This window comes from Falco biarmicus, chromosome 9 (assembly GCF_023638135.1).
Source record: "Falco biarmicus isolate bFalBia1 chromosome 9, bFalBia1.pri, whole genome shotgun sequence".
Classification (NCBI taxonomy): domain Eukaryota; kingdom Metazoa; phylum Chordata; class Aves; order Falconiformes; family Falconidae; genus Falco; species Falco biarmicus.
In genome coordinates, this window is record NC_079296.1 from 20,127,901 (window position 1) to 20,155,107 (window position 27,207).

Sequence of the window (27,207 nt, forward strand, 5' to 3'; positions counted from 1 at the left end):
TTTCTGTAATCTTTGGGCACTCAGCTGCCTTATAGACTTACTCTGGTATGACGTTTATCAGTATACATTTGTCTATATTCCCTCTAATGATGTGATGACTAAATGCAGATTCAGGGAGGGGAAAAGACTACAAGACTGAGCAGGAGCCTGTATAGTACAGGAGGAGCCACCATGCCGTCACTGGCTTGGCTGCCTTGGAAGTTAGTGGGGAAGGGTCTGGCGGTTGTGGCCATACTGGGGTGAAATTAAAAGATTGGAATAGGTCTGTATTTTGATTTGGCAAAAAAGTCTGAGGCAACCCTGCTTCCTTATCCTTGATTAAAGAGGATACATTGCCTTCCTCTGCCAACAGCAAACCCAAGTACATGAAGTATGTTTATGCATATGAAGTCATTAAGAGGCAATCACAGGACCTAATCAAATTCTGCTTTTGTTTATACACTTGTAAAAATGGAATAACTTCACAGTTGTGTACATTGCAATTATCCTTAAGTGTATGTTGTAATTATCCGTTACTCTTTACATATATATACATGATTCTTTGGTATTTCTGTCTAACCCATAAACTAATATTCTTAAAAACTAAACTACCCAGCTCACAGTTATCATGCAGCAGATATGGTCAGAAGCATTTCAGTAATAATGAAGATTTTTTAGGAATAGTTTCTTCCTTGTTACCAGCAGCAAATGAAATATAGAAAGGCCCAATGGAAATTAGAATACAATAATAAGTCATCATTCTAAATCATACATTGGTGACATAGCATACATAGATGACATGCAACATAGCTGCATAAGTAGTATACTGTTGAAGATCTAAAATTTGGAACCTTTTCTATAGTATGCCTGAATTTTTCAAGTAATCAGACCAAGTTTACAGCACTGAAAATGAAATGCTGTCTTTTAACCAAATTGACTAACTTATACTCTCAATAAAAAAGCACTAACGATAACAAAACATCCAAAGAGAAATACATTTTTGTTCTGCTTTTAACCTGTCTGCTCATTTTACTTACAGTCTTCACTGTACATTAGTAATCAAATACTGGAAATAAATCATACGCTTTATCTTCTACTTACTTTTTATGCCTATGAGTCCTAATCAGCTGCCTTACTGGAATAATAGATTTCTACATTACACTCGAACCGTCTACTCTACAGCATTTTTCAACATGCTGTTAAGTTCCAGAACACAAGACGCTGTCACCCATTTCAGTTCCTTGCCTTCAGAATCAGTAGGAGTTCAAAATGTTTATTTTAGTCTTGTACTTTGGAGGAGAGCCTGTTTCACACCCAATTGTACTTTTAACCAGTGGACTTGGCCTAATAACCCCTCCTCAGGTTAAGCCCTCCTGCGTGTTTAGCTCTTTCTGTGAGCCACAAGTAAACAGACTGACTGTTGTGCATAATGCAGGATATTTTTTCATAGGTTCACTCAGTATGTGTCCTAAAGAATTATAGGATTATCCTCCCTCATGTCTGTCTTAAAACAGTATTAGGTATTCAGGGCAGTAATCTACTAAATACTGCATTACATGGTACTAATTTTTTTTCCAGATTGACATTTTCAGAAGCCTCAAGTCACCTCTAATTCAAGACTAGATATGCATTATCACATGCACATAAACATTTGGATGTACCAAATTCATGCTCACATGTGAAATATGTGCATTCAAATTTGTTATGTACATGGTAGGTAAGATGTGTACCAGGTAGGATCTAAATAGCTACCTGCAGCTCTAAGTACCTAATTTGAGCAGAGAATCGGATAAATGTCCATATAAATGAAGTGCGCATGGATGAAAGCAAAGCAGTTGCAAGTACCTGTGAAACCCCGTTCCTAAATGTGTATGCAGAAATGTAAAAATTGGTTTGATCAGAACTTTTCTGGTGAACAGTGCTTAGTGTGTTTTTTACAATGGTTTGCCCTCCTGCAGAAATAGTGCATTAACAGTTGCGTGTAACAGAGTTAAATTCTTGAAGACCATCATATACTGAATTCTATGTCAGTATGCTTTTCTGCACACTTCAGTCACTTATGCACTGTAATTAGCTGGTTGTGAGGGCAAATTTAGGGATCTGATCCTGCAGGGAACTAACTGCCTGTATAAAATTTCAAGAGTCAAATGCAGATTCAGAAGGAAGAATTGTCCCTTTTATCATACTGATTTTGAACTTCATTAGTTTGACAAATTCTTGCAACTCTTTGCAGAATCATGCTCTCATCGTGCTCTCATGAAGAGTTGGCCTAACCCCAATTACTTTTGTTTAAGATTTCCTGATTATTCCTAAGGATTCAGTTACAGTTAATTGCAGATGAGAAATTCAGATTGTTACAGGCACAAGCGAACAGGTTGAGATGAACAACACACCCTGTTTATACCCAGAGAACTTAATGAGGATGCTTAGGAATCATTAATTAAGCAGAGGCTTTTCACCTTCAGGCTGATGGCTCAGACACAACTACAAGGTGGTATTTAGTAGCAGTGCAACTGTTTGGTAAGTGCCCTTAGTGAGATGGCTGTGCTTTTTGGGAGCTGAACTAGTCGCCCTGGGGTCCACATCACAAGGACAAAGGACAGCCCCTGAAATACCAGCCATGCTGGCTCATGCCAGTGTAACAGGGGACCGGACTCCGGTGTTTCATGAACATTTAAAGCCAGCAACTGGCAAAGCTGCAGCTCCAAATAATCTTCAACCAGTGAGACGCATCTGCTCATATATGCTCTGCAAGTCGTCATTCATCGTCTGCTGCCCTTTGTTATGTACAAAGCTTGTTGTAGTGCAATTACATTCATCCATGCACAGCGTATCAGAAATACGATGTCCCATGCTGCTCAAGTGGTCACCAAGTGTGAGCAGCATAGTGATATCCTGGATCCCTTTTAAGGATGCTGTTCTCAAATACTAAAGAGGCTAATCCCATCTTGGCCACTGAACATGGCTTGTCTTAAACCCATTAAATTCACTTCTCACTGGGACAGCTCAATACACTAGTGCAGTATGAGTGCTGCTGTGCATATGCAGCCTGCATATGCAATATACGTACGTTAATATACAGTAGATCCAGTCTGCATTGTACTCATCCCTCGTCTCTAGTAATGCTGTCTTAGTTCTGACTTTCCACCCACTGGTCTGGAGGCAGGAGTAATACAAGAAGCTGTATTGCTACTGTAGTTGACACACAACCAGATATTGGTGTTTGGTTGGGTTTTTTTTAATGCTTCATCTCTAGAAACTTGACAACAGTGTCTTGATGCTGAAACTTGCTAGTAAGACAAAGCTGATGCTTGTGAGTATTAGATGTATCTGAGTAGGTAGATCACAAAAACTACCCCTCACTTGGTCTGTTTTCTACTTAGCCTTAGCTCAGTCCAGAACTATTAATAAAACCATTATGCACTCAGGGAAATATTTGCTGCCAACCATCATCAATCAAGATTCTCTTCAGATAGCACTCTCAAGATGTTTTTCTAGGTGAAACCTTCTAATCTCTCTCTTGAGTCCCACTAAAGAGTGTTAAAATTTGGTAGCATAGGGCACCTTCAAGATTTTTCCTGTGGAGTTTGCAATGGAATTAGAAGAATCTGAGGATATAGGAGGACTGCCCCTTTTGAACAGAGCAGCTCATCTCACAGAAAGGGAAATGAAGGGCATAGGGAAACATTCTGAGTGCTTTGCAGCATTATAAACCTATATCCCATTAATTCCTCAGTCTCTTTGATGAAGCGCACTGCCTGAGGTGCAAATTAGTGCCAGTTTTGTACATTGAACCTGTCCTCTTAAGAGAAGAAGTGCTCCAGAACCGCCTCCTCATTTCAAAAATACTACAGAATAGTTGTCACTATTGACCTGAGCTAGATTAAACTAGCTACCTTGGAATATCAGGCTGTATATCCCATTAATAATCCTCTGAACTATCCAGTATGCCACAATGTAATACTTCAAGAAGTAGGCAAACTAGTCACAATAAATCTTCAAAAGCCCTTCCAGTTTAGTATGGAAACCTTACAAACTATGCCCAAAGTGAGCCTGTCGTTCTCTGTTACCTGCATTATTAGAATTTGCCCATTTGTATTTTCTGGCTTATTAAATGTAAACGTTAATGTGAGCCTCCTGGCCTTCTGTGAATGGTTTGTGTGATCAAACAAAACAGGATCATATCCTGTGAATACAGTTTTGCCTAATCTGATAATTATTTGCATAATCTGGTTATTATAGGCTCAGTTTTGTTTTAATAGTGTTGTAATTGTTAAATGTCTAGCATTCACAGTCCTTTTTGTGTCTAAGAAATTGTTTCAGTGATGGAAAAAAATTTCTCAGTGGTTCTTACTGAGCTCAAATTTGAGGCCATATATGCAGATGATATTAGGAATTTTCATTTTCCGTTGCTGCAGCCTGGCCAGTGGAAGAATTCCCCTTGGTGCAGTGGGATCAGGGCAGTAATGAGTAGGGCACCTTTCTAATAAGCTCATGATTCTGCAGACTCCTCTTATTTGAATAGTTCCGTTACCTACAGTGTAACTGTTGTGTGTGAGAGCATCATGCATCGTTCATGTGTAAATAATGGATCTGAGGAAGGCCACTATAATATCATCCATTAAAGTATAGTCAACTGTAGTATGCTCATTAAAGATTAGAATTAGTGTTAGGATTTCACTCCTAGTATGTTTGAGAAGGAGTTATTTTTGTCTCCCTCCCTCACTTCAGCAGGGGAAGAATGAATGCAGGATGCTACACCAAAATCTCTCGCAAGTATTGAGTTTTAAGATCTGAACTGCCAGGGCCTTTTAATAATGTTTAGGGAGCTGACAGGACAAACCAAGGTCTAGCTTAGCTAATGGAGATCTGTGGGCAAGACCAAGTGCGTTTTTATTTTTATTTTTTCAGTTATGACTTAAATCTGTTGAAACATACGCTTGTTGTGGAAATTAAAATGCCAACGATTAAAATTGTATGATTAACTCACTTTTAGAAATTAAAATGCTATCAGAAGGAATACTAAGTGAATTTGAATACCTTTCCACAAAAGCATTAAGATGTATATTCTAATGAGAATAAAACCAGGTTATTATAGACACAGCTAGCAGCTATGCTTGAAGTTGTCTTACATTTTGCATTAAAAAAAATCCTCTGTTCAGTGACTTTGAACTTTGCCAAAATATTAGCTTATTCCTGGGAAAACCACAGTATGCCATAACCTGGTTTTTTTATAGCCTCACCTTGGTAAATTTGGTTGCATTAATTTAAAAAATCTTCCCAATATTTTTATTAACAGTATTTTCAGGGCTAGAAAGGAACATGGATACTTGGGCAAGTACTGTAGCAAGTAGTACAGCAAGTTCACTAAAATTCCAGCCCTGCCAGTTCTGAGGATATGTCTGTGCATCTGCGGAATTCAGCTACAGGATTAGAGGAACAGGGAGAAAATGCTTTAAAGTTTTGTTTCAGTGGTACTTCTGGAGAGCAAATTGTGGCAGAAATGCAAAATTCACTGATTAATCCGAATCACAGCTGCTGAAGATTGAATTATTTTAAATGAAAAAAAGCAGTCTCTAAATCATGTCATGATTTAATGGGACTGGGGTACAGGCATGGCCACGTAACTGGACGTAAGGAAGCGAATACATTGGGCTTGAAATGTTTAAACAGAAGTGAGGAGGGAGGGCATAGCTGTGCAATTGGTGCTCAGCTAGGTGGCTAGTGTCTTCTGCTTTTCTGTGCAAGGTCACTTCAGTACCTGCAGCCTTTGCTTTTGCCTCTCTGTAATTGCAGCAGAGTTGCTTGTTATCTGGAGTGGTTTTGAGACCCTTTGAAGGCTTTCTGTGTTTTCTTTCTGTGCGCAACCATGCCAGTCCTCACAACACACATGCGCATACGCATATGGTTCATAAGAGAAAAGTCTTGAAGATTTTTAGTCACTTAATCAAAAGCAGATGTTCACGGTCGTTCTCTTCCCTTCCCTTTTAAAATTTATGAGTGAACGTGGTGCTCAAGAAACCAGCAGTAATATCAGTTGCTTAAGGTTGGCATCACACGAACGGAAGCTCCCTGTAATGCATAGTGCTCAAGGCCTCATGCAGCCTGGTGTTCAAGCAAGCTTGCCTGATCCTTCCTTCCAGCTGCAGAACCAGAGGACAGCACCCCTGGTCCTGCTTCCCGAGTGTGGAGGCAGTGGTGTGACCTTGTTTTCTTAATCCCTTCCACCTACTGACAGCTCAGAGCTGGGTGCCTCATGCGGCTGACCGATGGGCTGAGCATCCCTACCGAGCTCTCTCCCTGCCACTCTGCTTTCAGCTTGGGAGGCTCCCCTTTTTCTCAGCAGAGAGTGCGAAGGAGAACTGGCCTGCGAGGATCAGCAGTCGTGCACGCCTGCCCAGCAGCGAGCAGCACGTTGCAGCGGCGCTGTGGCAGCAGTTACGTGCCAGGGCACACCTGGAGGCCAGGGATGCAGGGCAGAAGCACGGTGGCTGCAGTGGTATGGTGCCTCTTTTCAGGGCTCATTAGCGCAATGCAGGACTGTGCCGTTCTGGCTGAGCTGCTTTTAGCTCCCTAGTAGCCATGGCTGACAGCTGCTCAGGAGTGTTTGCATCACACTCCAGTGCACCACGTAGCCCGGTCTAATAGGGGAGGTAGGTACTTCGCCTGCTGCCAAACAGAACAACTTTGTTTGCATATTCAGACACGCAAGGGCAATCACTCCAGCCTGGGGAAGTGTTGTGTGGGATCTGTAGTTCTTCAGTGGCTTACCTTTGTTTAAAATTTAAAGCGGAGGATGTCTTTTAACGGGGGTTGTAATGGCTTTGTGTTCGTGCCGCTTTTTTTTTTTTTAAGATGCTGTACAGTGCACAAGAGCCAGATGCTACCTGTAACTGCTGTGTGTGGCACTGGGTTGATAGCTGTGGTGAATCATCAGGGAAATGGGTTTTAATAATAAAATCCCAAACAACTTGACTTTGGATTACATGGCTGTTCAGTTTTATAAGTATAGGGGGGAAAAAAAAGAAGAAAACTTAGGCAGCCTAAGCCATTGAGATATGAACCTAATAAAACTTATTCCGTCTATGATTTTAGTATTCTGTTTTCTTCTCTGTCCTTCTTAATGCAAAAATATTTGCTTGAGGCAAACCCATAAATAGACCATATTAGGAGAATTGCGTAATATCCCCTAAAAATAGGAAGCAAGAATCTGGGACTATAGACATTCATTTTTTCAGCTAAATGAATGACTGAACACGAAAACAAAATTGTTAGCGAGTTACTGTATGGCCGTGAAAGGTAAGTCAGTCGGTTCAGTTGTCTTGGCTGGGTGTCGCGTTTTGTGCTGTGCTCACTGGGTCACTCATTGCTTGAAATGTTTGAAGATCTCTGTGCCTGGTCCTTGTAAGCTGTTTGATCAGTTTGGTGTTTCTGATAGGATCTTCTTTTTCTAAAGCCTTTCAGATTGCTGTTACGCTGTTTTTGTGCCATATCATCCCAGCCATATAAGTGGAGTGAGAGATGGAGCTAATTAGGTCTCATCTTTATTAACTTGAGGATCTGGGAATGGTCCAGCAATAATTTATACAGCACAGGTCATCTTTCCTTCTTCCCATGCTCTTTTCTGCTCCTTTGGGGGGGATTACTCCCAGCTCTTCTCCCCTCCAGTCAAAATTTCTTACAATCTAAAGACTTAACAGGTTGGAGGGAGGAGGTTTTCCTCTCTCCATATCAGACTTTATTAACTCTTAGGCCTGTTTCTCAGATTCCTGAAGTGGTTTCTGCTGCTAAGTGTGTTTCCATCTGCAGCTGCCCAGAGGCCCAGGCACCTGCAGCGTCTGTTAGACTGGAGCTAATTGGATCCATCATTACTCAGTGACCTGGGGAAGAGACGCTGTTCCCAGCCCACCCTGCCCTGTCCGGGAGAGCACCTGGGCAGTGCTCCCTCGGTGCTGGCTGGAGAGCTGTAAAGCTGGCTTTAGCAGAACAGGGACCTGCGCTTGTCCCAGCTCCTCTTCCCTGAAGATTCCCCCAGACTGCCCCTGGGGTGAAGAAGACTTCTTTTCAACCCCCTTTCCTCCTGAGGGAGTGAGTGGAAATGATCTCAGGAGACTCACCATCCCTTTTTCCCTTTTCTGACTAGAAAACAAACCTCCCAGCTTTAAAGTTGTTCTCTATTTCTTGTTTCTGATGCTGAAGCACTCAAGCCCAGCAAGAATCTGTTAATGTTGAGGGATAAGGGGACTTTTTAAATGCTGTGCGTGTTCCCTTGCGAAGGCCAGGGCTTTGTGAAGGGAGGCTGGGTACCTCTGTCGCTGGCGGTGCTGCCCCCTGAGCAGCTGTTTGCTGGCTGGGGATGGGGCTGCACTCCTGGTTTCTGATGCTGGAACTGGCAAACCAGAGGGTGGCCCAGCCCGAAGGCGGGCAGGGCGTCCCGCGGTGCTCAGGGCTGCCTGGGGTCCAGCACCCTGCCCAGCTGGGGCGAAGTGGTGGGGGGAAAGCTAGACAAGACCCCTGTAAGAGAATGGGGACAAACTGGGATTTTAGGACAGGTACAAAGCTGTGGGGGACAGGAGCTTAGGGCTGGGAAGTGATAGGATCTGAAGGGACTGGCCGATAAACTCTTCATGGCACTGCGCTGCAGCTGGTAAAATGCTGCGTGTGTTTCTCCAGTACATATTTGGGCACGAGGGGATAACTGGATTGCTTTATTGAATGTCCCTCAGCAGAAAAACTTACGATTTGATTCTTACTGTGCTGGATGTTATCTACATAGCTTTTGAGACTAGTGCCAGCAGTGTCTTGGTAATGCTCGTTTCTAGAAGATACTTTCTTCCCTCGACAAAGTGGGATGGCAGAACTGTAGTGCTTTTGTGAATAACGATGACCAATGATTTCATGCCCCAAGCTTGTACCTTGAGGGATGATTCAGCAGAGGGAAACAAACAAGCAAACAAACCAACCAACAAAAAGCAGAAAAAGATATCTGATTTTGTTACAGGATTGTGCAAAGCTGATTGTTTTTATAGCTTAAATAGCTTTGCACCCTGGTATAGTATGGGTTTCAAAATTACTCTGTGCTGAATTGGATCCTCATTTTAGTGGCCTGTGTCTCTGACCTGCACTTTGCTTATCTTCCCTGTTGAAAGTAATTTATAGTCCAGTGTGGCGTAGTACTACTGTGCTAGTAAGAAAATACTATTGACAATTGTGATAGATGCACCGACCACTTAGTGAGCATGGGAGAGTTAAATTGATTGCATTTTTACAGTCTGTATGTTTCTCTGCTTATTGTTTGTGTCCTGCTGTTGGAAAAACAGGTTAGTTGCATAGTAAATCTCTTTAATCAACACAAGAGAAGAACAAAAAGAACAAGCACCCTCATTTGTTACAGCTACTTCAGAAGCATGGGCATTTGAAGGATGTATTCTGGGAGATCTGTCCCTCTTCAGAAAGACTTGTTAACATGGGCATAACTAACCAGGCATCTCAGGAGGGGACAAAAGCATGCTGATTAAAATTAGCTGAAAAAACAACCCACATAGCAGTTATCTATCGTAACAATACTTCTGTTGTCTCTCACTGTAATGTCTAAGCAATACATTCCATAGAGCACATAAGGCCCAAAGTGTGTAGCTAAGGGCAAGGGGCTGGTTTCTGAGTTCAGATGCTCCCTCTGTGCCTGTTTACGTTCAGATCCAACACATTCACTTCCCTTAACATGCTTCTCCTCCCCTCCCGCCAATTTAAAGCTCACCTCTGTTTGGAGTCATCCCAAGTCAGACCTCTTTCTTGCTGTGAGTAACAGAGATATGCATGCTGTAGTGGATATATAAAAATACTGCTGGATGACAAGCCATAAATAATGTGTATACTGACTCCTGGTGAGATACTGCTGCAGTGTTTAATGCATTTATTAACCATGTAGTGCTATGATTTGTAGAAGCTGGATGCATAATTGCAAGATAGCATTTCTGGGAATAAATTCAGGGCTATAGTGTCTGCAAAGGATGGAGGTCAAGGGATTTGGGGGATGGGAAGCAGAGAATTACTAGGTCTGGGAGGATCTTATGATGGTTATTAAGTGCAGGGCAAGATAAGACTAGGGTAGTGAGTGTCTGAGAAAGGCCATATGGTTGAACTCGTCTAGGAGGCATTGGGATTAAAAGGAAACATGGAGGTCCACCAAGTGCTCTGGGGGAGAAATACCTCTGTAAGCAATATTCCTCTGTCCCTTTCAGACAACCACTAGCTCCTCCGCTGGTCCTGATTTGCCTTTCTTATCTAGAAAAGAAGTAAATAAAATCTTGCTTCTGATCATGAGAATTTTTTCTTTTCTGGACATTGGTGTTTCTCTACCAGCCTTGGACTAAGTTCAACACTTTAGTCTAATACTAAAAGCTACAGGTTGTGAAGACCAAAACAAGTCTTTTGCATCTAACTGATAGGATACTGAAGCTCCTCAGGAGATGCACGAATACGATTATCTCTAAATATTATCTGTCGCTTGTGCTATGACAGTGCTAAGATTCTCTGTAAAATCAGGTGTTCATTTTTACAGAATAGAAGAGCTTAAGTGAGTGCAAGGTTGTTGGCAGTATGGGGGCAGCTTTGTCAGAGTAGCCCACATTACTGGGTTATAGCTCCCTGCGAAGCTGGGGTGAGTGTCACCCTGTCTTACATAACTTTGTTTTACAGTCAGAGGCATGTCACAGCTGACTATACAAGTCATTAGCAAATTCTATTTTACCTCAGTAGACAACAAGAACTCATACCTCTTTCCATATGTTTAACCAGTTATTTTAAGCTGGTTTTCTTTCACTGTTTTTTTAATTATTGTTTTTATGAGCCCAGCCCTGCTTGTTTTTTGTTTAATGATAGAATTCCCATAGATCATTGTGTCACCAGATAAGATCTTTATATATTAAAATTCAAAAAAATATAAGTTTGAATACAGACTTACGAGCCGTTTGTGAGTGCTATTTTACTCCTGTGTCATTAGGTACTTCTAGCACATTTGAAGGTACCTTCTTGCTTGTATGTTAGGCATGTAGGATGCCTGAGATGGGAGTTGGCAGTGAATCTTTTGCATCTTGCATAACGAGCAACTCTTATTTCCCAAATCTGTTGATGGTGTAGATACTCCCTGTCAGAATGGTCTGCAGCTGTACGTGATGGGCAGTCATTTATATTGGTTTGGGTTTTTTAGGATAATGGGAGATGTTGTAAAGTAAATATCCGATGGCTGAGGATAATCTTCATAATTCAAATGCATGACTCCCTGTCTTGGGTGTATTTCCACCAAGGCCATCAGCATAAACTCCAAGCCCTGATTTTTTACCTCTGATAAGGTGTTTACTCGCTAGCACAAATACAGCAGTTCTGCTAAAAGTGGAGCCGTTTCTGCCCAAGAACAGGGCAGGAAGAGTTTTCCCTTTAGATTGTAATTAAAGGGCATACGCTTTCTGTAGCACTCTCTTCAACATGTAGGTTGTTTCAGGTTTTTTTCCATTACTTGTGATTTAGTGATGCACTGTTGTAGCCCATGCCAGCATTTCTGTTATAGCCCATTTTTACAGGTTTATAACTCAACAGTAAAAATGTACTCTTCCAATTTGAAACTTGGCATACAATGTTTCATCTCATACTCAAAATAATAGTTTTTTCTTTCCCTTTGCCTTCACCTCACCAAAAGAGGTTGTGTTTTTGCTGTATTTTTAAATGGAAAATATTGTCCTTTCTGTTTTGATAAGAGAAAAGCCTGCCTGATTATTAAAATTACCTTTCAATTCTAAGAAAGGAGGACTTCATAATAGAGAATGCATGTGAGTAAGTGTTGTTGATGTTAGAATGACTACAATAAGTATATGGATACACAGAAGCATTACCTTCCAAATGAAAGCTAGGGAGTATTGATCAAAATGATGGAAAAGCTTTTTTTATGTTGATTTTGTTTCTAGGTGTTGATTGTACTCTTAAAATAGTGTTCTCTAAGGTAAATATGTTTTAGCTGCTGCACTCTATTGTTTATCAGGCTGAATGAAGTAAAGAAGACTTTACTGCATACAGACAAAATAATGATATTTTCCTCTTTTCTCATTTGAGAAACACAGTATAGAAAGAACATAAATTCTAACTTTGGTGTTGAGACCAACTACCAAGCGTAGACTTGTAGTTTGCACAGTGTTATGAATCCAAAGCAGGCGTAAGCAGCAAAGCACAGTGTTTCCAATAGACAGATGCTTCTGTGGACTGGGAAGTTTAGCACTGAATGACAAACTAAGAAAACGAAGCTTGTATAATCGTTACAGCACTGTCAAGATCTGAACCTCTGAATCTGAAGCCTCACATTCCAATTCAATGTACTACGGGTGTTTAGGACATAAGAAAATCAGGACTGAAATCCAGTTTCTCCTTCTTTACCCATCTCCTTGGAGGCAGCTGTTTAGGAGTTGAAATCTACCCAGCTGCCCCTAAAAGAAGTTTCCTGACCCCTGTGAATACCACCACCACTGCAAGCATGCTTCACTGTGTTGCTTCTTGCTGTAGCAGATTTACTTCCAGGCATTTCTTTTTCCATTTAGATAGCTTAATTTATGCTTACCATGACCACTTTAATAGGACTAATTAGAAGAAAGGGTATATAAGAGAGAGATTTCACGGAGGGGGGGTTATTAATGAATTGAGCTATTATTTTGTTGTATATTTGAAAACTACCAACATATATACGGTGTGCGTTCTTACTATAGCTAAGCTGTCTTTCTCTTAAATCCCAGCTGGTTTAGTTTTTCAGTTATCTCTAGTATATCTGTTTATAAATATAAAAGTGTCATGAAAAGCAGAGTGTGCTTCCCAATGACAAGTTCAGTTCTTCATTTCGATTCTAAAATCAGTAATTAGGTCGAAGACTATTTTTTATCCATAGGTAGCACCAATGGTGCTCATTTAAAATAAAATAGTCATACATGGAACTGAATTTTTTGAGGGTATGAAATCAGAATGCTCAGCACTTCCTCACATCAGCTTTAGTCCAGTCCATCTCTGCCAAAACCAGTGGGATTCTGCAGTATAAAATGAAGGCAACACAGTGAGATTCAGATCCTCATTTTTTTTCAGAAAGTAAATTGCAATTCCAACAAAACTTCAGGTGGAAGTATTGGGTGGGCTCAGTGCAGCCAGTAGTTTCAGAGTATAAATCCATGTCTTCTGGTGTACAACGTGATTGTACATTTAACACTAGTAGCTCCTATAAAAGAGCGCTGCTTATTTTTCTGGAATGCACAAAGAAAGAAATCATATTGAGAATCATTGAAGTACTTAAATCAACCACAGCACCATTTATTGAAAACATCTTCAGCACCACGAGGATTGATATTGCTGTTGTAGGGAAGCAGAAAACTCACAGCCCAGTCACGTTCACTTGAGCAATGGAAATATTAAACACCTTGTGATGCTAGCCAGAATACACACTATTGCTTTCATTTCGTGTGATGCTGCCACCAGAAATGTTTCTTACTTGAGTCAATGTGAAGAGCACACAGTAATAGCAACAGATGCTTGCTCATCATAAGAGAGGGCTGAAGATAGAGCAGATTCGTTTTTTTGGTTTTGATCATTTGAAATGTTCCTGCATTTAATAATACTCCATGTAAAATAATCATTGAACGCAATATAAGCAAACAGCTCAATTTGACTTACAGGTATATATGTTAAAAGACATTAAATGTTCTTTTTGTAACTTTCTAGAAGAGACTGTGGCAGCCATGCAGTATATTAACATTATATTTTCATAATAATACTTGGAGAAATTGCAAAAATAATCAAGGGTAAAATACTGCTGTGTTGTATGTTTTCCTAAAAGGGAGGCATACGATATATTTTTTTCTTACGATGCAGTGGTATTATGGTAATTATTAACTGTCATGTTTCATGTCTTCTCATGAAGATCCAGCACCATTTTTAAGGGGCCACACAACATAACATGTTCTCTGCAGTTAATGCACTCATAATTGTAATTACTAAGTACCCTTAGCTGACGGTGTGAAGTTTTGCTGTAAATTCAGATAGAATGTGAATGTTATTGAAAAACATAGAGTTACATTTGGAGAGTTTATTTGCTAATCATGTGCAAGTCACTGTCAAAATTATAGGAGTGTGACAACCCATGTGAATTTATCTCATTGTTTTGTGCTGCTGTATGTATAAATTGTATAGGGAATAAATTTTGCATTTGTTCATAGGCACAGAAGAAGCGGAAATCCAATGAATCTGTAGATACAGAGCTCTGTCTTAATGAGGTAAGAGTGTGGATCCTGTATATTTCACAGGGCAGGTGTGTCCCCATAATACAAAATATTCAAAGTTTGTCAAGATTATAATGAGTTTACCCAACACTAAAGTTTTGTTGGTATTGTTATGTTTGGATACCATAATGTAGTAAAGAATGATCTTAGAAATTCAAAGCTGGGCTCAAAGTGGCCTCTGATGACTTTATATTTTAATAGCTGGGTGGTGCATGTTTAGGCAGATGGTAATTACCATTGCAGCTAACAAGTATACTTAGTTAATAAGCTACAGGAACACAAGATAATATGACTTTTAGCAAATATACAGAATCATACTGGACATCATTCTGTGGCTAACAAAAATGAAAAATTTAGGGCATGATGTTCACATCAGGAGATGTGATGCTCATACTTCAGGAGACAGACTGACAGCCCCAGGAGACCTGAACCTCCAGTGTGGTTTGAGTAGTTTGCTCAGCCTGACCTCCAAGGCCCCCTCTCAGAGGTGAACATTACATCAGTTTCCGTGTCTGTCAGTCCACATCCTTTGCACTGAGTCTCTCAGGAAGCTTAATAATTACTGACGTACATAAATTAATTTTTACAATGTGGAAGCATATGACCTAGGCATTGGAGCAAGACCAGCTGTACAGGCATAAGCCACCACAGAAAGATGTGACCATATCTCTCGGGGTTGTCCTTCACCTGTCCAGATTTGCTCAGTTCTTCTAAATGATGACAGTTCTATAGCCCGTTCCTAATTCTTTAGGTTCTCTGGGGAAATCCCTGTAGATACTAGAATGAAGCCTAATAACATGTGAGGGAAAAGTGCAGTGATGTTAACAGATCTGTGGACATGTTGTGCGGGCTAAAAGACCTTACACGAAGGCTTTATAACTATACCTTTACCGTAAGAACTACTGGTCCATTTTATCCCATACTCTGCCTACGATGTTTCCAAAAAGCAAATGCACAGGGTTGAGTATAAGAAAGCATATTGTGATCGTTCCCCCAATGCCTCCACCACTTCTAACAGTTCGCATCTCAAGGCCTTCCAGTTAGCCAGTCCTAGCAGGGATGTCCAAGAGAGTGAATAGCATGGAGTTTTATCCATGAATGCCTCCCTGGCTCTGTAGATTCTGTGGAAACTGATGCTCTGTGCTCGTTCTTTGTATCTGGTTGTCTGGGTACTTCCAGTTCCATGGCCCATTGCCTCTCCAGGATGGGGGAGGCTTGTCCCGTCTGTAGAAGCTGCATCCTTGGGGATTTTCAAATCCTGAGTGGACAGGTTTTGAGCAACTTTGCATGCAGTAGGTTGGATTTAATGACCTTCAGAGTCTAAATTGTTCTACTTCTGTGATTATGCCTGTTAGGTTTTTTTCTTTTTACTGAGGCTGATATTCCTGCTGCACTTCTTCCTTAAATGGTTTGCTATAATTTGCCCATCTGTACTTGCACATACATACTGGTTAATTATTGGTAGCAAAGAAGACAAGGAATGTAAATAATGCAGCAATTAAGGGAAAAAGGTGTGGAAAGGAAATTTTCATAATTTTTTTTTTTTTAAAAAACCTCTTTGTTTTTTCTGATCCCATGGATTAGAATTTATTTATTGTTATCCAGAAGTAACTTGCTGTCAAACAACGTTGTTCAGTTGACAGTAGCGAAGTTGCAGTTTCTCTGTGGGTCCTGCATTTGCTTTTTAAAATAAACTTGCATGATTGCCAGTAAACACAGATTGCTAAAAAAAATGTCTTACTTTAAAAAGGTAGGTTTTACACATGGAACCATTGCTAAAGCAGGGATTTTTTTTTTATGCTTACATCTGTTTGTTTGTTTTAATTGTGCTGAACTGGTGTTTTTATCCTTTGGACTGGCTTTAAAATACTGTCATTTGGACGTATGGGGTTTTTTTGGCCTTTTGTATCTTTCCATCTGTGACGGTGATATATAGGTAACTGGAGGGTGGGACACAAACAAAAGATGAATTTCAAGAAGTAGATTTAAATATTTTGCAATGGAAATGTGTAATGGTGACCAAGGGAAGTATTGTGTCTTGCAGAATGCTATTGGGAAAGACAACGCAGCAGGAGTCTCCACCAGTCACATATCTTCGGAGAATTCACCTGCTGTTCCTACAAGCTTCTATCTAAGCACACCGCTCACTCTGATGACACTTGCACTCTCACTCTGTTTGTTCCTAAGCTCATCAGTCGTCTTGTAGCTGCATTGCAAAAGGACGTGTTAAAAAAAAAAAAAAAAAAATCTGTTTCCTGTCCTCTGTTGTTTATCTGGAATTCCAGATCTGGGAGCTAAGCTGAGGCACTCCTGCTAGAACAGTTTCAGTCAGCTGGATTTTTTTTTTTTTTTTCTCTCTCTAAAAAAGCTTCTTGTGATATTTAGAGGCTTTGTGAAATACTTGGTGCAGTGCTACATTCCAAACCCAAAAGGCTTTTGGGCATGCAGTGTTTTAAAGAGACAGTGTGTAAATTTGCCTGTAAAGCGACCTGGTTGGATTATTTTAATAATAATTATTTTAATTCTGGCTTTTACCAGAGAAGGAGGATGGCAGTTTTCTTAAGATCCTGTTTATCTCATTGAATGGTTTTGGTTTTCAAATTGATTGAACTTCAGGCTATCAAGGATGCCAGGTGTTTGTCTAATGGTGAATGTTCTCCCAGAGAGTGGACTTTATGAAACTTCTTCACTTGATAAATTGCTACTGATGTTAAACTCTTTCAGTGTATTAGCATTTTCCTCTTTAAATGTTTACGTACTGTAAGTGATTCTGCGTTCCCCGCTGAGAAGCCATTATAATTCACATACAGGTGTAATGTACGTCTTTCAGTTATATTCTCATAAAAATAGAGTGTGGCATAGAACTTTCTAACAGTACATTTATCTCTTAATTATAATCATCTAGCCTTAACAAGGGTGGAGATTCTTTAAATTAACAAGAAGCAGCCATTGTGAAAGCTTGATAAAGATCTATTTCTTTAAATTTGAGGATAAACGGTAGAAACAAATTTTGCTACAGGGTTTCAGCTGTACAGTCAATGGTCGTCTATGCTTCCATTGTGGTAATATAGTCCAGTTATGATACTGTTTGTTTAATAAACAAATGACATACAATTTATTTGCTCTACTAAACCAGCATTATCTGTTTATACGTAGCTGATAATGTCAGCTCAAAAAAGTACAGGAACTTCATGCCTTACTTCTCTTATCACAACATTGTAGAGGGAAAAGACGTAGTAGAATATCATTTAAACTGTGTTTTATTTCTAAGACTGCTAAAATCAACACAAAAGGATGGTTGATCCAATTACAAGGCAGCGTCATGCACACTCACCCCTCTGACAGGCTTTTCGCACCCTGGCAGTTCCTACTGCAGACCTTGGCATCACTGACATGATGAACTGTTTGCAAGACCAGTTCCATAAATTGTTTTAATGGTTTGGATGGCAATATTGCTGGTATATATGATTTGATCGCTTTGGTTTTCATTCAGTGGCATTGACAGCCTGTGCTGGCTCACGGTGATTTTCTGTGGTATCTAGAAGGAATTCTTTAAAGCTGTAAATGTCATCACATGGGCAGCATTTCTCCTAAGGGCTGTCTTTATACCTTACTGTGATGGCTTGTTGACTGTTACAAGCAGTTTTGTCTAAATTATCAACAGTAATCACTTTTTGTTTCTATTGAAAGTAGAAGATAACTTCACCAAGCAAGGAGTTCATCATGTTGAATTTACAGATTTGCATGGAGACTTACACAATGATGCCCCGTCCTGCTCTGAAATGTCCAGATCAGTTATTTGCAATTCAACTATAAAGTATGAATAGCTGTTTTATAACCTGCAGTGAAGCTTGGGAGTGTGCAAAATTCACGTCTTACTAAGAGATCATTAAACCTATTGACAAGTTCATCTTTTGCTTTTTTTCTTAGCTAATAATAAACACTTTCATAAATTCTGAAATTCATTTATGTACCCTTGATTATGGTCTCATAATACGGGTTTCAAAGCACTGTGTACGTGGTAGAATTCTACGATGCTCTGTGCCACTGGACATAACAAATTAAACAATATTACTCTTTAATTCTGTGCTGATAAGAAACTGCAAATTACTTTCAAAGGCAACAGGGCTGCTTTTGGAGAAGAAATATATGGCACATCATTACCAGCAAAGCCCATGTGGTTCTTGTTGCTCTTCCTGTAGAAGCTAATCAAATTATTGAAATCTTGGGACAACAGAAAAAAGATTACGAGATTCATGATTTAAAAAAATAAATAAAATTCTTTTATGTCAAAAGGAGTTGATAGTATAACTTACTGAAATACTAATGAACATAGCATTATAATTCAAAAGTCTGACATTATCCATTAAAAATATTTTCAAAACAAATTCATAAGCATCACAATTATTAATTCCATCTTTGATCCACAAAACTTTCTTTAAAATATCATTTGTATTCAACACATTAAACATTTTAAGCAGTATTGGGAATTTTAATAACCTCCCAGTATATAGTGCATACTTTTTGAAGATTTTTTTACATTTGGTTTGATGACAGAATCTCTGTTACATTTAATACCAATTATTAGAGCTTTGACACAGTGTGATCCGGAATAAAAGCTATTGATCACTGATACTGTAAACAACAACCTAATTAGGTTCTGATTACAAAAGAAATTGCTGGTTATCTGATTCATTGAGAGCTACCATTGGAGATACAGTTATGTGCATAGTAGAAGAAATGGCATTTAATACAGCTAGCCATGTTACCACAAAAAACCCAGAGCACTCAAGCTTTTTTCCCTCTGTAAATTAAAAGCATACTGAATTCTTAATTAAAAAAATAAATTGCTTATTAAACAGGCAAGAGGGAAAACACCTTAAGAGTCTGACACTGAATGAGGTTTTACAGTCATCACCGTGCAAATACTGGAGGATTTTTAGAAGTTGGATCTGGTGTGGGCAATGTCAATGTACCATGGTGACCTTGTCAATGCAGTCATTTGCTACAGTACTGAAGTATGCAAATTGTTTAATTTTTTTCCCCCTTTCAGTCACTAAAATGCCATGTGTTGAGTGCTCAATGAAGACGCTTAGGCTGGGCTTTACATATTCCTTTAATACATTAATTTTATCAGTGTAACAATAATAATGTGGGAACTGTCCAAATACAGGCTAGGATGTACATACAGATGATATACTGTTTAAATTGTAAATTTAACCGATTCATTTGTGTGTAAATTAAATCATGGGCTACTGTAAACATATACTAATATGTTTTTTCATTTAATATAATGGAACAGACATTGTTATTAGTATTATTAGGAGTGTGTGTACTCTGCCATCTTAAATAACCTGATCATTATGTTTCTGTTTCTTCTTAAAAGTAGTGCACATAAAGATAAAAATCAGACTGAACTGACATTTATGGCTAAGATTTTGCAGTATTGAACACATACGTTAATTCCACAAGCTAGTCCAATGAAAGAGGCGCTGAAGGTGAACCTGTCAGATACTAGTGAAGATAGTAGCAATTGGGGCTGTCCATGGCCATGGGGCGGGAGAGCCAGTGCAGGCAGTGATGCCTGCCAGCGGGCAGCAATCCTGCGGGAATACCGCCTGCACAGTGGTTTGGTCTGTGATGAGGAGTGCAGCCCTCATTTCACTGACTTGTCTCCCTGAGGTCCCGGCTGCCTCATGAGAACGGGCAGGGAGGTACCAAGCACGGAGCAGGAGCTGTCCATCTATCCTCACTGCGTACTGGCATCTTTCCATTGAACACCTTTGTTCCCACTGTGTCATTAGGAAGAATAAGGAGGAACAGGAATTCTTAATCATTTCAAAGCATTGTGTAGATAGACTCTGTCTGAAGACCTATTCCTAGCTTTTTAAAAAAATGAAATTAAGGCCTTCTAAGACCCAACCCTTTGAATAGGAAGCTATTCACAATCTAAGGCTTCTTGCAGTTTGAATCAGTAGACTGAAAACGTGAAAGTATACGCCTTTTCTAAGCCTGTGCAATTGGGCTGGAGGTGAAGAAAACAGAGAAGGAATCACCTTGAAATCTCAGTCTAATTTTAATTTTTGATTGTTGGCTTAATCATGACGATATTTCCATGGAGGAGAGATGGTGATAAACCAGTGAAAGAGAAGAGCAGAACTCGGAAACAGCTCCCTGAAGGGACATACATCATGTGTATGTCAAGTGACAGGAGTGTCTCATACTTAGCTTGCAATAAAAGAGCTGGGTTCTGCTAGAAGAGCAGCTCCTTCAGAGCAAGCAGTAAAAGATGGAAGAACAAACAGTCATTTGTACAGCAATTACAACTTTCTTTCATAAAATCCAGTTGCTTGTCTTCAGCACCAAGGTGGATCTACCTCACTGAAAAATGTACATTCACTGATGGAACTTCTGCATCAAAACTATTCTCAGCTAAACAGGCCTCCGAGGCTGTTGTACACCCGTAAGGTTAGTCAGATTCTACCTGATGTCGCTGACATCAAATAGAAATATATTTGCTTCTGATGAACTCGGTAGAGAAAGTAATCCAGTGACTTGTTAAATATGTCTCATCTTTAAATATTTGCTTTTTCTTACCAGCTCAGTTCCTCCTATGACATTTCAATTATTGGCTCTTTCAGTTTCTCCTTTAACTTTGGAAGGTCATTTTCTCCATATTCTACGGTAATCCACTTTATAGATTCGACTCAGTGTTGTTTTTTGTTGGCTAGGTTTTTTTTAATTACAGCCTTTGCTTCTGTGAAAATAAAAAAAAAATGTGATCAGGAATATATCTTTACTGAATGACCAACACTTTCACAGGGAGAGGAAATTGCAAGTTCATATTTTATCTATTTAGCACTGGTTTCAATAGAACAAGCTAGAACACGGTCTTGCTATTCCCCAGGTGGAATTTAAAGTTTAGTTTGGAATTGAATAAAGATTAAAAAGTTTTAAACTGTCACAATCTTTTAGAAATATTTAAATACTTCCAATGTATTTTGCAGTTAGAATTTCAAATAGATAAAAGTCTCACCAGACAGTATTTTTTTTTCAAGAGTAAGAAGTTTCATTGGGAAATTTTGATGGGTCCATTTTTCAGGTAAAATCAGGGTGGGTGATGAGTTCCTGTTTTTATCTCTGTATTATCTTGACTTTCATACACCCTTCCTTGTTCCATGTTCTCTTCAGCTGAATACGTTTGCCTTCAGGGGACAGTTATGCTTAATAGGCACGTATTAGCTATGGTCACCTCAATAGTCAGAAGCCAAGTCCTGCAACTCCTACTTAGATGCTTTTATCATTCATAAAAGCCAGAGCAACAAATTCAAGATGTGTCCTAAAGACTATCTGAAGTTTGAAAGAGCACAGAGTCAACCAATTTCTCAGCAGCATTTCTTATTGATACAGATTGTGGTATTATAAATTGTTATTATCTAGACTACTAACTAAAGTTCTCTGAGCGAATTTAACCAGAGCAGCTGCAGTTTCTGCTGTTTCACCTTTGCCAGGTGCCAAGAGCTGAACGTTGCCACGCACGCACTTACTGCTGATTGCTGCCTACGTTACGGCAGCCACACCTGATCTCACTGCAACAAGGGTTCCCCTTTTAGTTTCTATTTCCCCCTGCTTTTATTGATTCCAGCACATTTTAGTTCTTTTGCACTTCTTTTTAATCTGTCAAAAGAAGAATTTCCTAGAATCCAAGAGAAAATGAGTCATAGATTCAAGGGCAATTTTTTTCAAATTCCTCCTGCCAAAATACTGCAAATAATTGACGTCTCACAGATTTCTGTCTTCCAAAGCATGGAATACCCCCTGCCCAGCACTTTCAATCCTTATGAAACTGAGCAAGAGTTTTGGGGATTCAGGTTCCAGTAAATGAGGCCATGTTTGTTTTCAGGCTTCTTCAAGCCACTCACTCTACAAATTGATGTTATGGATAAACATAAGTAATTAGAGATGGTGACATGGCGTTAGACCACTCCCCATGTTGGCTAGCTCATGTCAAGCAGTTTTTCAGCGTTGCTACCAGTGATACAGAGTTCCTCATGACTCCTTCAGCTGGACATTGCTTTGACAGTAAGAGACAACATTCAAAGTCCTGCTGTTGTAAGTGCAAAAATGTTACGTCTTCTATTGGCTAATTTTTGTCTGAAATACAGCCCACACTCCACCGTTTCCTGAGTTCATTTGCTTGAACTACTTGGGAGAACCAAAGAGCTGGAAGTGGTTGGCTGATGCCATCCAGTTCTTGGTATCTGTCTCAGTAACCCAAGTCCATCTCAGGTCAATAATCTCAGTCCATATTTACTGGCCAGTTGCATGATAATGGTACTACAGTGGGCACTAACAGGCAGCAGCATTCTTCTGGCTGACCACAGATGCACCGGTTAGCGAGGTGTGTTGGCACGAGCTGGTCTGTGTCATACCTAGCCTTTGTGTCTGCTTATCACCCAAGCCTGTCTAGCCAGCGCACAGTTCACTTAGACCACGCTAGTAAACCTTTCCAGAGCTACAAGCCGAGAGGTAAGTCGTGCCAGGCTTGCTAGCTCCAGCTCTTCAGTTGCTCCGCGCAGAATGTGAAGTTGATTTTCACCACTGCACTTGCCCTTTGGTCAAAGCTTAAAAGGTACTGAAGCTGAACCCCATAGACTTACTGAACCTTACTGAGATGTAAACTCCTTCAAGCACAGAAGACAGCAAATCTGAAACTCTGGAGTAATTTTCAAAATAAAATTAAACCATCGCGGTCTTCTCCGGATAATGTTTATGGAGCAGGATGTATATGACCGAAGGAAGCTTTTATCAAAAACATGAGAAAGACTGCAGATGCAAAAATTACTGTTTAGGGAACCACCATTTACCACATTATTATTTAGTGGGAGATACTGCAGAGAGTACACTGCTGAAAAATAGAAATGTATGTATGTCCCACTAAGTAGAAGACAGAGAATCAAACTTTTTTTTTCTTCTTTGACTTTGTGAATTGGCCAATGGAAACTGTTCCCCTTTTGAGAGGTGAGGCAATTCTCTTAGGGGTATGCTAACCAAAATGCAGCTGATGGGAACACAGGCTCTCCTTCCCATAGCCCCAAACCTGATTATTAGTAATGATATCCTCTGCATACTTCGGGGTGGGACAAAGGCTTTAACCCTTAAGTAAAAGTCAATTCAGAAAGAGTGTTTGTAAGGCTTGTTGGAGGTGGAGCAAAGCCCCACAGTGGCTTGTGTCTGGCAGTCGGGAGTGTGCAACCCAGACTGAGCCCGAGTCACACACCGCTTGTAAAGAAAAGCACGTGGAAGTGAAAATTGAAAGCAAAAAATACGGTCTTTAGTTTCGTATTGCCTCCTCTCTGGGAGGGTCACAGTGGAAGTGAGGCATAAAAATCAACTTGTTACCTCTTCCGAGTATCCTCCACTGTTACTGGATGAAAAAGAAAACTAAAACCAAAAGGCAGGCAGGGGAAGAAATTGCTTCAAAGCACTGCAGCCCATGGGAAACTTAACTGGTGGCAATTATTAATCTCCTTGTTCTCCCCTCCTCAAATTATTGCTATTGAGTTTGCATAACAGGGTTTGTACAATGTGTTGTGTAGCATTACTCAATGCTGAAATAATTAGCTGCAATTAGTACCACTCATGCTGAGAAGGTGTATGTGTCTTTCACTTGAGGGTATGTCTACGTTTGCACTTTTTGTGTAAAGTGCAAGTTGACAAGAGCTGCAGCGAAGAGGCAATAGAAGAGGAAGGCTCAGATAAAAGTAATTTTTGTTACATTGCAATGATAACAGGATTTATTGAGGGTAGGCAGAAAGGATGCAGAGAAAGATAACAGGTAGCATTTGGACCCAGGAAGACTGGCATTCACTGTGAACTGAGGTTATCCAATGTTAGTATTTTCCTGCCTTTTTTTTTTTTCCTTCTCTTTTTCCAAAACTATCTGTCTAGAACATGCTTCCATTTTATGGAGGAAATTCTTACACTGTTACCTTCTTGTATAAATTCTATGTTGTCTTATGGATTTCTGTACATCTCACTGCAGGTTATTATGTGTCAGGTCTTCAGTCATAATGGCTGGTAATTTGTTGTAAAAAAATAAAAAAACGCTGTTCACTTGTTCCTGTTGACTTACTTAGACATTGCTCTGAGGACATTGCTCTTTGGACCGTCCACACTTTGGAAGTCAAATCATGATGTTTGGCATTTTCTGTTAGCATAATCCTCCTGCATTAGTAATGTACATATCCAGAAAACAATTCCTCTCAATAAACATTATTCTCTTTTTTTATTAAAAAGCATGTTTTTGTGAGAAAAATTTCCTGGTTGGTTGGTCTGTTTTGATTTATACCAAAAAAAAAAAAAAAAGAAGCTTAACTGCAAAAAAAAGGAAAACAAGCTTATTAAAGGTTGATCTCATTGTTCCCTGTTGTTTTACAGTCCACTATGATCTAAGAAAATAAGAAATAAAGCTTTTCCCTTTAAATATCTGTGCATTTGCTTGCTCCCTAGTCTTTTTGTGTTAGTGAATGTGGCCTGCAAAATTACAATGAGCAGGGAATATCAGATGGAAACGATGGAAAAATGGGCACAAGAGTGGCCAGCTGGCCCTATTCATAGTTGTTCACTCTCTGGCACGCAAACACGCCTCCACACCCATCCCACCCCTTCATCCTGCCAGGCCAGAAAGAAAGGGCTTGCTCCTGTTTTCGCATAATGGGAGCAAAAGGGCTGCGAAGGCTTTGAAGACAAAAGGGTCTGTGGGGGGCTGTTTTAGGAACTGCAGAGTGTGCTGGAGGGGGAAAGGGAAGGTGGAAAAACAAGCTTTCACGATGCACTTGCTCGTGTCGATGACTGGAAACTAGGAAAATTATTTCAGCATTTACTCATATTCAAACTGAGACTTAACAAATGAGTATATTATAGGCAAAGAGCAGTCACACTCAGCCATGGAAAACCTGCTGCACAACAAGGGGCAGGCCAGAGCCGCCCGCCATTTTAAGACCAGACAGTTTCAGTTGCTGTTGTCGCAGAGAGGGGAAGCAAAGTCTAGGGGAGGATGCAAGAAGGACAGATGGGAGTGCAGGAAATGCACATAACCCAAGACGAAAGGGCTGCTCTTTTACGGCTGAAAATACTTTCCCAACTAACACAGCAGCCGGTCACCATCCTACATGTTCACTGTCATGTTTCGGCAGCTCCAGAAGGGGCTACACTTGCATGGGGTGATGCCAGAAGGTGATGTTTAGGTGTCCCAGCATCGTCTGCTGCTCAGATCGTCTGGTTTTTTGGAGGTAGGATCTGTATGGGACTGTACAACAGCTCAGCTTGGCTTCCTGGGCTAGCTGTTGAGGTTGCTTGGATTTGGGAATCATGCTTGCTATTAGGGTCCTGCACATGAAGTGCTGCAGGTGCTTCAGCTTCTGCAGTGCCATCACCCAAATGTTTAACTATTTCAAAGGCACAGAGTTGGGGAATGTGATGCACAAAAGCAATCAAAATCTGACAGTGCGAGTTAGCATTAGGCTTTCCTTCTACCTGCTTTCCCTCTTTCTCTGTGCTGCCACGAGGAGAGCAGGGAGGGAGGGAAGCAGTGAAACCTCCATCCAAGAGGTACAGCTCCATGACAAACTCCCTGAGCAGCAGCCTCTCCAGAGACAGATGAAGCCAAGCCATGTTTGATACCACTGAGCAACCAGCTATACATGACCAGATGGGTTCTTTAGTGTCTGTCATCGGCTAGTTTGATTTTTAGGTTTTGTTTTGTTGATTTTTTTTTTTAACTTTTAATTGTGGCTATTTACAGATAGGGTCCCTTTGACAATTGCCCTCTGGGTTGAGAGGTGACGGCAACAGGGCTACTTTTTACTGGACAAAGGCCAACTAGGTAAGTAAGTACCACAGGTCTGCCTAGAAGGTGCACAGACATAAGCCATTGTGCCACATTGCCCTTCTTCCACACGTATCTATTATGCCATTAAGACAAAATGATGCCTTGTAGCATCAATCTGTTGTCGTGACAGAGAGGACCAGTGTCCTCGTGAAGAAATCGTGTTCTCTCTCCCCTGTCCTGGGATGCTAGGTGTTACACAAACAGCACCCATCACACCAGGCAATTTGACTTTTGGTAGGAATGTTAGGAAAGCCTAGTGATGCCCAGGTAAGTGAGGTTATCTACTTTTGATGACATTTATAGAATCATTTCAGTTAAATGGGTTGAGTTATGCAGAGACATTTGAAGTGACACCCTGGTAAGCAGATGAAGAAAGAGGTTTGACGTCTTCAAAGTAGGCAGCATGATGGGGGAAAACTGGCCAGCTACCCATTAGGAGTTTTGTTAGAGAGGCAGTTTCAGTGTGCCATTAAAGCAGTAGGGATCTCAGCTGTCTAGGACTTGGATTTTGACATATAGTCTTAACATTTTCCAAGCCTGTTCCGACGGCTCTCCAAACCACTCTGCCCAAGCAATTGGCCAGCCCTGACACTCGCGCAGCTCCTCTGTGCTGGCAATAAACCCCGTCTGTGTTATTGCCTGCTTCATGCTGAATTCTCCTTCACCGTCAGAGACAGGAGTACGATTTCCTGAAACAATTTTTTGGTAACAATAAACTCAATTGTTTTGGTGATACACATGTCTTTTTTGGCCCCAAATACAAATTACACCCTCTAATTCTGCGTCACCATTTTTTTTTTTTTAATCTATATTAATTACAGAAAACTGCAGAGCAACAGCCAGGAGCCAGCCAAAATAAGGACTGGGAAATGTTGCTCCGAAGTAATTGTGCAGACGGGGTTTTTTGGTTTGTTTTTTTTGTTTTGTTTTTGTTTATTTTCTTTTTTCCAAAGAGGATGCTAGAAAATACGTTGTTTTGAGGTAGAAAGCATAATTTACAGAGTCTTTAATAAAAAACACATTATGTTTTGC

The 27,207-nt window shown here is 40.2% G+C and overlaps 1 protein-coding gene and 1 long non-coding RNA gene across 3 annotated transcripts in view; one reads left to right on the forward strand and one right to left on the reverse strand.

The window, feature by feature from the left end:
• The window catches only part of GFRA1 (GDNF family receptor alpha 1), a 143,172-nt gene extending 124,929 nt beyond the window's left edge, over window positions 1–18,243 (forward strand). The window contains exons 8-9 of the mRNA XM_056351363.1: window positions 14,220–14,276; window positions 16,327–18,243. Coding sequence (XP_056207338.1) covers window positions 14,220–14,276; window positions 16,327–16,488 — 219 coding nt within the window. The 3' untranslated portion in view covers window positions 16,489–18,243. The remainder of the gene's footprint in view (window positions 1–14,219; window positions 14,277–16,326) is intronic.
• LOC130154820 (uncharacterized) overlaps window positions 17,527–27,207 on the reverse strand; it is a 39,376-nt gene continuing 29,695 nt past the window's right edge. For both annotated transcript variants that reach the window (XR_008823864.1, XR_008823865.1), the window contains exon 3: window positions 17,527–21,039. This is a non-coding gene — a long non-coding RNA (uncharacterized LOC130154820). The remainder of the gene's footprint in view (window positions 21,040–27,207) is intronic.